General features: G+C 37.9%; 3 protein-coding genes across 3 annotated transcripts; all 3 read left to right on the top strand.

Annotated features, from left to right (window-relative positions):
* Positions 1-1,052: 1,052 nt before the first annotated feature.
* On the top strand, positions 1,053-2,203 carry LOC107804552 (uncharacterized). Its single transcript, XM_016628465.2, has 2 exons — positions 1,053-1,781; positions 1,865-2,203. Exons 1-2 carry the CDS (start codon positions 1,053-1,055, stop codon positions 2,201-2,203), a joined length of 1,068 nt encoding a protein of 355 aa, XP_016483951.2.
* Positions 2,204-2,230: 27 nt separating this feature from the next.
* LOC142180403 (uncharacterized) lies at positions 2,231-2,611 on the top strand. Its single transcript, XM_075252621.1, has one exon. It carries the CDS (start codon positions 2,231-2,233, stop codon positions 2,609-2,611), a length of 381 nt encoding a protein of 126 aa, XP_075108722.1.
* A 2,493-nt stretch (positions 2,612-5,104) lies between these two features.
* Positions 5,105-8,440, top strand: LOC107804551 (protein IQ-DOMAIN 8-like). The gene is made up of 5 exons (XM_016628464.2): positions 5,105-5,495; positions 5,588-5,842; positions 7,047-7,274; positions 7,345-7,452; positions 7,535-8,440. The coding sequence occupies exons 1-5, from the start codon at positions 5,430-5,432 to the stop codon at positions 8,135-8,137; spliced, it is 1,260 nt and encodes a 419-aa protein (XP_016483950.1). The 5' UTR covers positions 5,105-5,429; the 3' UTR covers positions 8,138-8,440.
* The last annotated feature ends 5,076 nt before the right edge of the window (positions 8,441-13,516 follow it).

Consider the following 13,516-nt stretch of genomic DNA (forward strand, 5'->3'; position numbering starts at 1 on the left):
CCCGGGAACCCAGTAGCTTTTGTGTAGATGCTGTATTTGTATTAAAAAATCTATTGAATATATAACAATAATTATATGGGAACCCAATTCCAAAATGCATTTCTAGTCTAATGGTCCTGGAATCCCGATGTGGCCCGCTTCCCTTCTTGGTGATGCAAGTTTGAGTCCACTTTAGTCTATTTTTTAAATAATAATAATAATAATAGATGACTAAAGTGAACCTAAAAAGAAACAACCATGTCAAAAAGTCCCCAAAAGTTGCTTTGTCCCAAATACCCAAATCAAAACATTGAAAAAAAAAGTTAGGGTTTCAAATATCTTGTTGAGACTTGAGCCTCTGGTTCTTCGTTCTTCTTCAATTTTGACTTTTCTTTTGTTGCCTATCAAAGACAAGCAGTGATCCATTGTAGGTCCTCTCTCTCTTTCATATTTTTTTTAATTACTATTTTCCTCTTATATTATATTATATGAAATAATATTTCTTAACTATTTTCCTCTTATATTCATCTGTAATATTTAGTTTGTGTCTTATGATTTGTAAGGGCATTTTAGTGAGACTCGATGTGATCAAGAGATTTTTTAAGCCGCAGACCTCTTCAGGTTCTACTTCTAGTTCTCCTTCGCTAAGCTCTCCTTCCTGTCCAGTGATTAATGATAATATCAATTCTTCCTAACCATCACACAAAGATATTATATTGGATCAGAATCTTCTTAAACCTGATCCTGGTGAAAGAAAATAAATTTCAGAATTTTTTCCTAATCTACATGACCGAGTGAGAAGACATTACATTCAAAAAGGGCCTTGTCGGTCTCGCAATTTTATTTTTTCAAAAATAAATTTTGGTGGAAAATTGCGTCATTTTAATCCGGAATGGTTTAATACTTCATATTCTGGATGGTTAGAATACAGTATTAAAGAAGATGCAGCATTTTGCTTATGTTGTTATTTGTTTAGAAATGAGATAGGAGAATATGGAAAAAAAGTAAGTGATTCTTTTACAAAAGATGATTTTAGGGCTTGGAATAAAGGTATAGAGAGGCTTAACGCACATATGGGTGAATTGAATAGTGTTCATAATCGGTATTTCAAGATGATGCTAGATTTATCGAATCAAGCACAATCTATTTTAACATCTTTTGATAAGCAATCCGAGAAAACTAAAGGTGAGTATCGGGTTCGCCTGAATGCCTCAATTGATGTTGCAAGGTATCTTTTGAAAGAAGGAATGTCTATTCGGGGTCACGATGAATGTGAAACTTCTACAAGAAGAGGCAACTTCTTGGATCTCTTAAAATGGTATGCAAATAAGAAGGATGATGTAAAGAAAGTTGTATTAGAAAATGCTCCAAAAAATGACATTATAATTTGTCCAAATATAGAAAAAGACATTGTGAGTTCTTGTGCGAAAGAAACACTGAAAGCAATTGTTGAAGACTTGAACGGAGATTACTTTGGGATATTGGTTGATGAGTCTAAGGATGTCTCTCATAAGAAACAAATGACGCTTATTTTGCATTATGTCAACAAAGAGGGTAAAGTTATTGAGCGATTCCTTAGCATTGTTCATGTTAAAGATACATCTGCAAAGTCATTAAAAGAAGCAATTTATTCTTTTCTTTTGGAACATTCATTGAGTAAATCTCAAATACGGAAACAAGGTTATGATGGAGCTAGTAACATGCGGAGAGGAATTAATGGTCTTAAAACTTTGATTATGAATGATACTCCTTCAGCATATTGCATACATTATTTTGCTCATCAATTGCAATTGACTCTTATAGTTGTTGCAAAAAAAATTATGAGGCCAAATAATTTTTAGATATTCTTGTAAATGTTTTAAATATTGTTTGGGGTTCTTTTAAGCGTAAGGAGATGCTTCGAGATGATCAAGCAGAAAAATTAGAGGAACTACTAGTGCTTGGTGAAGTTCATACAGGAAGCGGTTTAAATCAAGAATTTGGACTTCAAAGGGCAGGTGATACTCGGTGGGGTTCTCATTTTAAGACAATGCATAATTTTATTAGTTTATTCTCATCAATTGTTCATGTACTTGGAGTTCTTGCAATTGACGGTTCAAATTATCATGAGAGATCAATGGCAAAAAGTCTAGTGGATGACATAAGATCCTATGACTTTGTGTATATGTTATATTTAATGTTGAAAGTATTGGCACTTACATATGATTTAAATATGGCTTTGTAAAAAAAAGATCAAGATATTGTAAGTGCAATGAAGCTTGTTGGTTTCGCAAAGAGACAATTGCAAGATATGAGAGATTCTAGATGGAATTCTTTGATAAAAGACGTCTGTTTATTTTATGTCAAGCATGATATTGTGATCACCGAAATGGATATGAATTATGTTCGTGAAAAATCAAAGCATAAGAAATCAAGTGTTACATATTTTTATCATTTGCGTGTAGAGGTTTTCTATGCTATTATTGATTTGCAACTTTCGGAGCTTAACAATCATTTCAATGAAGTAAATACTAATCTACTTCTTGGTATGGCTAGTTTGAGTCCAGATAATTCTTTTGCAAATTATGATAAAGACAAGATTATAAAACTTGCTACACACTATCCGAATGAGTTCACTGATTCTATACTTTAGGATCTTACTTTTGAGCTTGACATCTATAATGACTATGTGCGAGAGGCGGGCAATGAATTCTCTAACTTGAAAAGATTTGGAGATCTTTCAGAGATATTGGTTAAAACAAATTTGCACATGATTTGGAGACTTGTTTATTTGCTTGTGAAGTTAAGTTTGATATTGCCTATCGCTACTGCAACGGTAGAAAGAGCTTTTTCTTCGATGAAGTACGTTAAAAATGACTTGCGAAGCAGAATTGGTGATGAATTTTTTAATGATTGTTTAGTTTGTTATATAGAGGATGAAGTATTTGAAAGTGTACCTAATGATGCGATCATTGATTGTTCTCAAAACATGACAAGTCGTCGAGTACAATTGTAATGATAATATTTATATTCAATTATTCATATGTTGTCTTTAAGTATTTTGTTATTTTCTAAATATATGTTGGATATTGATACTCGTTCCTTAATTCGGTTATTGTAATATATTGACTTAAAATTGCGGTAGGAATCCATATACTTCAATTTCTAGATCCGCCTCTGGTTTTAATGGTTCAGTTTTCGATTAAATCGAAAAATTAATCGGACCTCTGCAATAAGTAGCTGACGACGAGAAATCCAAAAGAAAAATACAAGTTGTAAAAAACCCAGAGCCATTTCACGTTGATTCCTCAGGGGCACGAAGTAAAGCAAATATTATAATGAAGAAATGATTGATTAATTATTTTATAGTAATAATGAAACAAATGAAAAAAAAATATTCAGTTCTCAATTATATGTAACAAATCATGTGCAAGTTGCTTTTATTCATTATTTGTGCATCTATTATTTTGAGGATTATTTTTGTGTTGTAGATGAATAATCTAGTTCACATGTTACATGGCGTGCTTTTATGCTATAGCAGCCCTTAATTTTTAAATACTAGTGTCGAGTTGACTTAAGAATAATGGGCAAATTACTAATGAAAATAGTCACTTTCACTTTAATATATATACAACATATTTTTCTTTCTCTATTTGAAATAGAGTGAATGGGCAGTTTGTTGTTCTACCCAATTTTTTCTAGCTATGTTTTTCGCTATTGACAGTAGAAGCACTTGCATCGGCTGCAAAAAGTAATCTATTTTCGTTATTTTGTACTATTTTTGTCATGGCTTGAAACCGAAAACCGAACCGAACATGAATAAACCGAACCGAAGTTATATGGTTCGGTTTTGGTTATTAAAATCACAAATCGAAAACCGAATTAACCGAATCAAAATTCTACAAAACCGAACCGAACCGACCGATGCCCACTCCTATCACGTTGCACCTATTGGATTTTATCTAATTAGATAAGAGGTGTGAATGAGAAATGAAGGGAAAAGATTTAGAGGAAAACGAAAAGTTTGAAGTTGTTTTCTTTACTAATGCAGTTTGTCCCTCATCGAAAATAGGAAAGAAAATCTTTGTGGTTATATAGAGAAACACATCTTCTAGTACTTTCTGTCCAACGAAATTTGTTTACTCTCTCCTCTCTCTTCTACATTAGGGGTGTTCATAAAAACTCGAAAAATCGAACCAAACCGAAAACCAAACCAAACCGACCAAAAAAACCGATACTTTTTAGGTTTGGTTTGATTTTGGTTTTGAATTTTAAAAATCGATTAAATTTGGTTTTGTTTTGGTTTTAATCAAAAAATAAACCAAAAAAACCCGAACTAACTCTCTCTCTCTCTCTCTCTCTCTCTCTCTCTCTCTCTCTCTATATATATATATATATATATATATATATATATATATATATATATATATATATATATATATATATATATATAAAGTTTCTAAAAACCGACTATAGAAGTAGCTATTTAAATTTATTATTACACCTATGTATATGTATATTTTTATATAAAGTTTCTAAAATTTTATGGTACATATTAGTCGTTTATATTTTTAGTCTAGTTTTTTGCTATTAAAATAATTTAATTCTTTGCCTTTACATTCTAGTTTGATTGGAAGTTTTCTTTTGCTAAGTACAAGAATTTATTTCATGTTAAAAATAATCGATTTTTAATTGAGTACTTAGATTATTCATCACTAGTTGATTCAATTATCGTCAATATATCTTGGTAAATGATAGATTTTTTAAACAACAATTGGTTTGATAATGTTATATTGAAAATGTAGTCTCTGGAATATCTGTTTGGTAGTGTATGTCTCATATTTAAGAAAAAATTCAAAAAATAACCGAAAAAACAGAAACCGACCAAAACCGATAAAAACGAATCGATAAAAAACTGACTTAATTGGTTTGGTTTGGTTTCAATATTTGAAGAACCGACTTACTCTGTTTGATTTCTTTTTAAAAAAAATCGATCCAAACCGAACCATGAACACCCTTGTTCGGCATTAAGTAAAGGCGTGGGGACTTACTTTGATTATTAATTGTACTTTACACGCAAATTTATATAAGGCATGTTTTAACTACCTTTTTTCCGGAAATTCCTTTCACTTTCCCACTAATATTCGTCGTATGTGTCAGCTTAAACTAAGGGGGGAGGGAGAAATGTCAGCTTATTACTACGTCGTTCCACTTTCCACTAACTATCCGTTACAACTTTCCTCTTTTTCCTTATCATTTTCGAATTTTAAAATTTAAAACCCAAGAACCTCCATATATCTGTAGTAATTAAAACTCCACAATCCCTTCGAATTCTCAAATCGCAACGTTTCTCTTTAATTTTTCAGACAGCGTTTTCTAAAACCCCTTTGTCCCTCTTTACTTCTCTGTCTGTTCTGTACTCCCTCAAATCAAAAGTACCAGTTCACCTTTTTTTCAAGGAACACAAAAACATGGGTGGTTCAGGGAAGTGGATTAAATCATTAATCAGCTCAAAAAAGAACCAATCCAACGATCCTGTAAGCTCGATCGCTCGCATCTATGAGTTGAATATTTCCTTACTCTGGTTCTATGATTTTCTTGACATTTTTTGTTAATTATAATTGCGTAGGAGAAAGGTGGTATCAAGAGTAGAAAATGGAAGCTGTGGAGGAGTGCTTCTGGAGGAATAGCTATGTCGTCCTCGAAAGGTGTAAAAGGTGGTGGCCATTTGGGAGATTCAGAAGGGTCAGAGTCTTCGTTCATGTCCGACACTACTTTGGCTGCTGCAATGGCTACTGTAGTCAGAGCTCCACACAAAGATTTTATTGTTGTGAAAAAAGAATGGGCTGCTATTCGAATTCAGGCTGCGTTTCGCGGTTTTCTGGTAATTTTTATGTTTTCCCTTTTTGCAATTATCTCCACACAAAGATTTGTTTGTTACTTAGATATGAACATGAAAACAAAAACAAGAACATACTCATTGTAATCCCACAAGTGGGGTATGAAGAGCTTAGATAGTACGCATACCTTTCCCTTGTAGAGAAGCTGTTTCGAATAGACCCTTGTCACGAGCAAAAAATGAGGAAAGAGCAGTAGCAACAACAAATAACGAGAACAAAATAAAATAAAACAAGGCGGAAGGAACAACATGAAGATAGAAATCTACAATATTAGAATACAAGACTGCCACTAATAGCACGGTAATTGTGCGGAAACCCGCACAACTACCTATTAACCTACGACCTTAATCTTTGACCTCCACACCTTCCTATTAAGAGTTATGTTCTAGGTGAGCTTAAAGCAAACTCATATCTTGCCTAATCAACTCGCCCCAATACTATATGAATATGAAAAGAAAAGTATTTTTTTTCATTAATCTAGATGAGTGTATAATCAGGAGCCAACTTTCTCTTTCAAAGATATGAAAAGAAAATGAATTTTTTTCATTTAAGTGTTGGGAACGACAAAGCACAACTTTGGAGAAAATGTTGCTGAAACCTGAAAACAGAACCAAGAAAAGTTGCAGTTCTAGAAACACATCTAGATGAGTGTATAATTAGGAGGCAACTGTCTGATAGGATGTTGATCGACAAAAGCTTACTCGTATTTGAATGATAATACTTCCATTGCCAAGACCAGAGGCGGACTCAGGATTTGAAGGTCGGGGGTGCACTTTTGGATTCAACCAAAATCTACTTTATATATAGGGTGCCCACTACATATACATGTATACATGAAATTTTGCCGAACTTTACGGGTGCCGGTGACCCCTCTCAGTATAACATATGTTTGCCTCTTGCCAAGACCAAAAAACTAGACCTAAAATGCATTACAAAGTTAATTCCTTATGGTTTTCATGCTCGTCTGAGATGAGCTTAAATAGAGCGACATGATTAATGTTGATTCATACAACCAAACCAAAGTTGCTTGGAATTGAGGCGTAATTATTGTTGTATGGTATTCTTGATCTCAAATTTTCAATGTAGAGACATTCCCATGCTATATCCTTGTAATTGTTTCCTCCCGCTTGACCTTTGGCGAATGGTTTATGCAGCTAATGAGTTTTTTTTTTTTGTACTGATCGAAAGGCAAGGCGTGCATTAAGGGCATTGAAAGCATTAGTTAGGCTACAAGCTATATTTCGTGGACGACAGGTGAGAAAGCAAGCTGCTATGACCCTCAAGTGCATGCAGGCTCTCGTTCGAGTTCAGGCCCGAATGAGAGCCCAATGCACTCAAACATCCCTTGAAGGAGATGCAATGAAAGGATCTCTTGCTGATAACTCTAGCCAAGCTGATCCAGTTAAGCAAGCTGAGGTATCACTAGTTTCACATACAAATTGGATTATTAGTGTTACATGAAAGTTTCTAACTTTGGCTTTCTCAGGGTGGATGGTGTGATAGCCCTGGCACAGTGGATGAAGTGAGGTCTAAGTTAAAAATGAGACAAGTCGGCGCAATAAAGAGAGAAAGGGCCATTGCATATGCACAACAGGTAATGTATTTGTTTTCTAAAACATCTTATATGACAGTGGTTTATAATTAGATGTAATTGTTGTCTAACTTATCTATTTCAGAAACTGAGAACAAACCCAAGCCCGAATTCAAGAGCAAGGAAAGTGGAAACCTTAAGTAAGATTAAGGCTAACGGGGATTCAAATTGGTTAGAGCGTTGGATGGCGAATAAGCCTTGGGAAAGTAGATTAGTTGACGAATTCCATACCGATGCATCGGGGATGACCCCAAGTTCTAGGAAGCATGAAGATTATGCGGTTGGATCAGAGCGAAGTTCAGTGAATATTAGACGAAATAATGTTTCTACCAGGATATCTGCAAGAGGACCAATGAGTTGTCAAATTGTCAATTCATCTTCTGAGCCTTATTCGGAGTATTATCCGTATGATGATAGTACGTCGTCTTATTCATCCTTGTCAACTTCTGAAGAAGGAAATAGCAAGAAGCCGAGTTACATGAATCTCACGAAGTCTATCAAGGCAAAGGTTAAGCAGAGAAACACCAATTGTTTGTCTCAAAGTATGCAAAGGATTTCAACTGATAGCTTACAATTCAATAGGAAATCAAGCCCACTTTCGAGGGTGATAGCAAGGAGAAGTGCTGATTGTGATCTTTATTCAGTTGACCTGTGTAAGGATCTCTACCCTCCCTCAAATGCATTCTGATCAACTAATTAAATTAGAAAAATGAGGGCAATCGATGTTATAGAAGGGGGTGTCGTTGGTAAATTTTCTTTGTTCATTTTACGCAACAGCTTGTTGTCTTGATAGTGAAGGAGTTTATTTTGTTTACAGAATATTAGTCTTAATCTATACACAGTCGCATTAAGTGAGTTTTTACTAGCTATGGTGAGAGACTCTAGAAGTTTGAGTAACAATGTCAAGAGTGATTTTCATGTATTATACTGTGTGATATTGAATGGTTGTTTTGGACAGTCTATTTGTCTCTGGTGTGATGTGAATAACTGTGTAAAGGTATTCAACAGTTGAGTCTATTCTATCTCTATTTCCGTATACGGTCGAAATAGATTTCGGCTTTCGTACGATCGATCGAGGTCAAAACGTAATAGATCGGAGTAAGACTTCGAGAGGGGTTCCGAAGATGGTACAAACAAGCTTCGAGCCCGATGGACTGATCAATGTCGAGCTCGATATTATTATCAAGCTCGAATCTAAATCGAACTATGATTCAAAGTAAAGTTATCGAGCTTATGATCCAGAGACCGACCAACACTGACTCAGAATCAATGCAAGGATCCGAGTCAGAATCGAGCTCAAGTCAAGATCGAGAGCTCGAGTCAAGACCGAAAACTCGAGTCAATATCGAGCTCATAGACAAGAGCCGTTGCAATCCCACTAGAGGAGAGAATCCTGGCAGGAATTATAGAAAAACTGATTTATCATGGGTCTCCCACTATGTATTTTTAATTATATCTAAAGTAAGATCCCTCTACTATAAAGGGGATGGTTATTTCTGTAAAGACCAAGTTTTTGCTTACATTGTAATTCAAGCACTATATTTTCCTACGCTGAAGAGTTGTTCTTTTAAGCATCATAAATTGATTCAACCTATTCAGTCCTAAAAATCTTCTTCTTTACAACCTTGTTTATTTTGTACTCTTTGCAATCCATGTTTGATATTTCTATTTATACCTACGGTTTGTATTAAGCTATATCACATATCCTTAGAACTACGTACAAATTTAACTCTATCCATTTTTTTGGGTAAACAGTTTGGCGCCCACCGTGGGGCTAAGGATAACAGTGTTTGTTTGATACAAATTTGCAATACACACCAGTTTACGCTCGTCTTTTGAGGGTGTCTTTGACTTCGAATCAGCAATGGCAAACCCTCGATTAATGGCCTTCAAGACGAAACCAATAACTTGATGCCCAGGGCCGGAAGGCCGCTTATCGATGTCGAGTCGAAGTACCTGAAGCTCGAGCCGAAGTACCGCTAGATGTCAACTCGCATGTGGCATTTGAGGCAAACCAACGTTCTGAGATTGAAAATAGTATTCATGGCGGCACTCGATCCGCAGCTCGAAACTCCCATAACGTGGAGGAGAACGGAGCCAGTTTGCGTATGATCTTTGAAATGTTGCAAGCCCAGCAGGTAGAGATAGCTCAGTTGCAGAGCCAAACCCAGCTACCGAGCAGACCAGAGCCCAGTCCACCTCGAGAAATTGCCCACCGAACGGAGCCAGCCGTAGTAAGGTCAAACAAGCAAGAATCAGGGACTACTCCCGAAATTGCTAAAATACTTGAGGAGCTCACAAAACGAATCGAAGCCAACTATAAGAAAGTAGAAACATATAATTCCAGGGTCGATCAAATCCCAGGGGCTCCGCCCATGATAAAAGGGTTGGATTCCAAGAAATTCGTACAAAAGCCTTTTTCCTTGAGTGCAGCCCCAAACCAATCCCCAAAATATTCCGTATGCCCGAAATCCCCAAATATAACGGAACGACCGACCCCAACGAGCATGTCACTTCTTACACGTGTGCTATCAAGGGCAATTATTTAGAAGACGACAAAATCGAATCTGTGTTAAAATAATTCGGAGAGACCCTCTCGAAGGGAGCAATGATTTGGTATCACAACCTACCACCAAATTCCATCAACTCGTTTGCCATGTTAGCAGATTCTGTTGTAAAAGCACACGCTGGCGCTATAAAAATCGCTACAAGGAAATCAGACCTTTTCAAGTTAAGACAAAAACATAACGAGATGCTGAGGGAGTTCCTATCTCGTTTTCAATTGGAACGGATGGATCTGCCACCAGTCACAGACGATTGGGCTGTTCAGGCTTTCACTCAAGGTTTGAACGAACGAAGTTCGACGGCTTCACGGCGGTTGAAGCATAACCTGATCGAATACCCAACCATCATGTGGGCCGACGTACACAATCGGTACCAATCAAAAATTAGGGTCGAAGATGATCAATTGGGGTCTGAACCCGCTGCTCGAAGGGACATTAATCGAGAACAAGGTCAGATCGGGGATCGATATCGACCATATAACGGAAACTGCAAAATCAGTGATTCGAGACATAACCTCGGACAAAATAACAAAAGAAATAATCGAGGTCAAGGGTCCCGAGGGCTGATGAACAAAGGTAGGTTCGACAGGCCTGCCGGATCTAGGGAAACGCCTCGGTTATCGAAGTATAACTTCAGCATCGATGCATCCGCCATCGTGTCAGCTATCGGACGCATCAAAGACACTAAATGGCCTCGACTCATGCAGATCGATCCTGCCCAGAGGAATCCCAATCAAATATGCGAATATCATGGCACCCACAGCCACAGAACGGAAAATTGCAGGCAACTTAGAGAGGAGGTAGCCCGGTTATTCAACAAAGGGCACCTTCGAGAATTTTTAAGCGACAGGGCGAAGAACCATTTCAAAAACAGGGATTTCGGCAAGCAGAACGAACAAGAAGAACCACAGCACGTCATTCACATGATCATCGGCGGTGTCGATACCCTTCAAGGGCCGGTGCTTAAGCGCACTAAGACATCGATTATGAGAGAAAAGCGATCTCGAACTCAGGATTACGCACCCATAGGAACTCTATCTTTCAATGATGAAGATGTAGAAGGAGTCATACAACCTTATAACGATGCATTGGTAATATTCGTACTTATGAATAAAACTAAAGTTAAGCGTGTGTTAATTGATCCAGGTAGCTCGGCCAACATCATTAGATTGAAAGTCGTAGAACAACTCGGTTTACAGGACCAGGTCGTACCTGCAACCCTGGTTCTAAACGGATTCAATATGGCATGTGAAACCACCAAGGGCGAGATAGTTCTACCGACAAGCGTGGCCGGGACCATCCAAGAAACGAAGTTCCACGTAATCGAAGGTGACATGAGGTACAATGCCCTTTTTGGAAGGCCATGGATCCGCAACATGAGAGCCGTACCTTCGACCCTACACAATGTCCTTAAATTTCCAACATCGAGAGGAGTCAAAACAGTATACGGAGAACAACTGGCCGCAAGAGAAATGTTTGCCATCGAGGAAGCGAATCCAATATCCCCGCCTTCGCAAGCAAAGAGATCGGGATCAAAAGGGGAACGAGATACCAAATAGCAATCACAGACATCGGCCTTAACCCGACCAGATAATCAGAAGATCGACGAAGATGATGATCAAAGGATCCCTCGATCCTTCGTGATTCCTAATGATTCCGACGCTACCAAATCAATGATTAAGGAATTGGAGCAAGTCACACCAATCGAGCACTGACCCGAATGGAAGGTACACCTGGGAATGGGATTGACCCCCGAACTCAGGAAAAAACTTATTCAATTTCTTATCGATAACATTGATTGCTTTGCCTGGTCCCATTTAGATATAACAGGGATCTCGCCGGACATAACGATGCATCGGTTAAGCTTGGATCCTAGGTTGAGACCGGTGAGGCAAAAGAGAAGACCCCAGTCTGATGTAAAGCACGCATTCATACAGGACGAGGTAACCAAAATTTTCAAGATAGGGTCTATTCGGGAGGTGAAATATCCCGAATGGTTAGCCAATGTAGTTGTAGTGCCTAAAAAAGGGAAAAAACTTAGAATGCGTGTAGACTATAAGGATACGAGATCCTTACTTTTCTCGATGCCTATTCCGGGTATAATCAAATCCAGATGAACCCGGAAGACCAGGAAAAGACTTCATTTGTCACCAAATATGGAATATATTGTTATAATGTGATGCCCTTCGGGCTAAAAAATGTGGGAGCTGCTTACCAACGCCTAGTAAATAAAATGTTCGAAGAACAAATAGGTAAATCAATGGAAGTTTGTATTGATGACATGCTAGTTAAGTCCCTGCGCGCAGAGGACCATTTGACCCATTTGCAGGAAACGTTCGAGATTTTAAGTAAATACAACATGAAGCTCAACCCCGAGAAATATGCTTTCGGGGTCGGTTTGGGCAAGTTCCTCGGCTTCATAGTGTCAAATCGGGGGATCGAGATTAACCCCAATAAAATCAAGACCATCGAAGACATCACCATCGTGGACAGCGTGAAAGCCGTACAGAGGCTAATAGGACGGATTGCAGCCTTAGGCCGATTTATTTCGAGATCGTCAGATCGAAGTCACAAATTTTTCTCTCTACTCAAAAAGAAGAACGATTTCGCTTGGACCCCAGAATGCCAACATGCATTAGAGGAATTAAAACGATATCTATCGAGCCCACCGCTGCTTCATACTCCAAAAACAGACGAAAAACTTTGCTTGTATTTGGCAGTATTGGAAATCGCGGTAAGAGGTGTCCTAGTTCGAGAAGAGCAAGGTATGCAATTTCCCGTTTATTATATAAGTCGGACCTTAGGAGAAGCAGAAACTAGATATCTGCACCTAGAAAAATTGGCGCTAGCACTGATAAGCGCCTCTAGGAAGTTAAGACCGTACTTTCAATGTCACCCCATATGTGTATTAACCACTTATCCACTTCGTAATATTTTGCCCAAGCCCGAGCTATCAGGCTGATTGGTCAAATGGGCTGTCGAACTCAGTTGGTATGATATCGAATATCAATCCCGTACGGCCATCAAGTCTCAAAATTTAGCAGACTTTGTGGCCGATTTCATGCCAGCCCTCATACCCGTAGTTGAAAAAGAACTCTTGTTAAAATCTGGTAAATCATTGGGGGTTTGGACCCTCTTCACAGATGGTGCTTCGAATGTGAAGGGGTCCTAGCTTGGCATCGTGCTGAAACCCCCCACGGGTGGCATCATTAGGCAGTCTATCAAAACTTCTAGGTTAACTAACAATGAGGCCGAGTACGAGGCCATGATTGCAGGTCTCGAGCTGGCCAAAAGCTTGGGAGCAGAAATGATTGAAGCTAAATGTGACTCTTTACTGGTAGTAAACCAAGTAAACAAAACCTTCGAGGTTCGAGAAGGTAGAATGCAGAGGTAATTGGACAAATTACAGGTAACTTTGCACCATTTTAAGGAATGGACTTTGCGACATGTGCCTCGAGAACAAAACGGTGAGGCCAATGCACTCGCAAATTTGGGGTCATCGA

This window comes from Nicotiana tabacum, chromosome 4 (assembly GCF_000715075.1).
Source record: "Nicotiana tabacum cultivar K326 chromosome 4, ASM71507v2, whole genome shotgun sequence".
NCBI lineage: Eukaryota > Viridiplantae > Streptophyta > Magnoliopsida > Solanales > Solanaceae > Nicotiana > Nicotiana tabacum.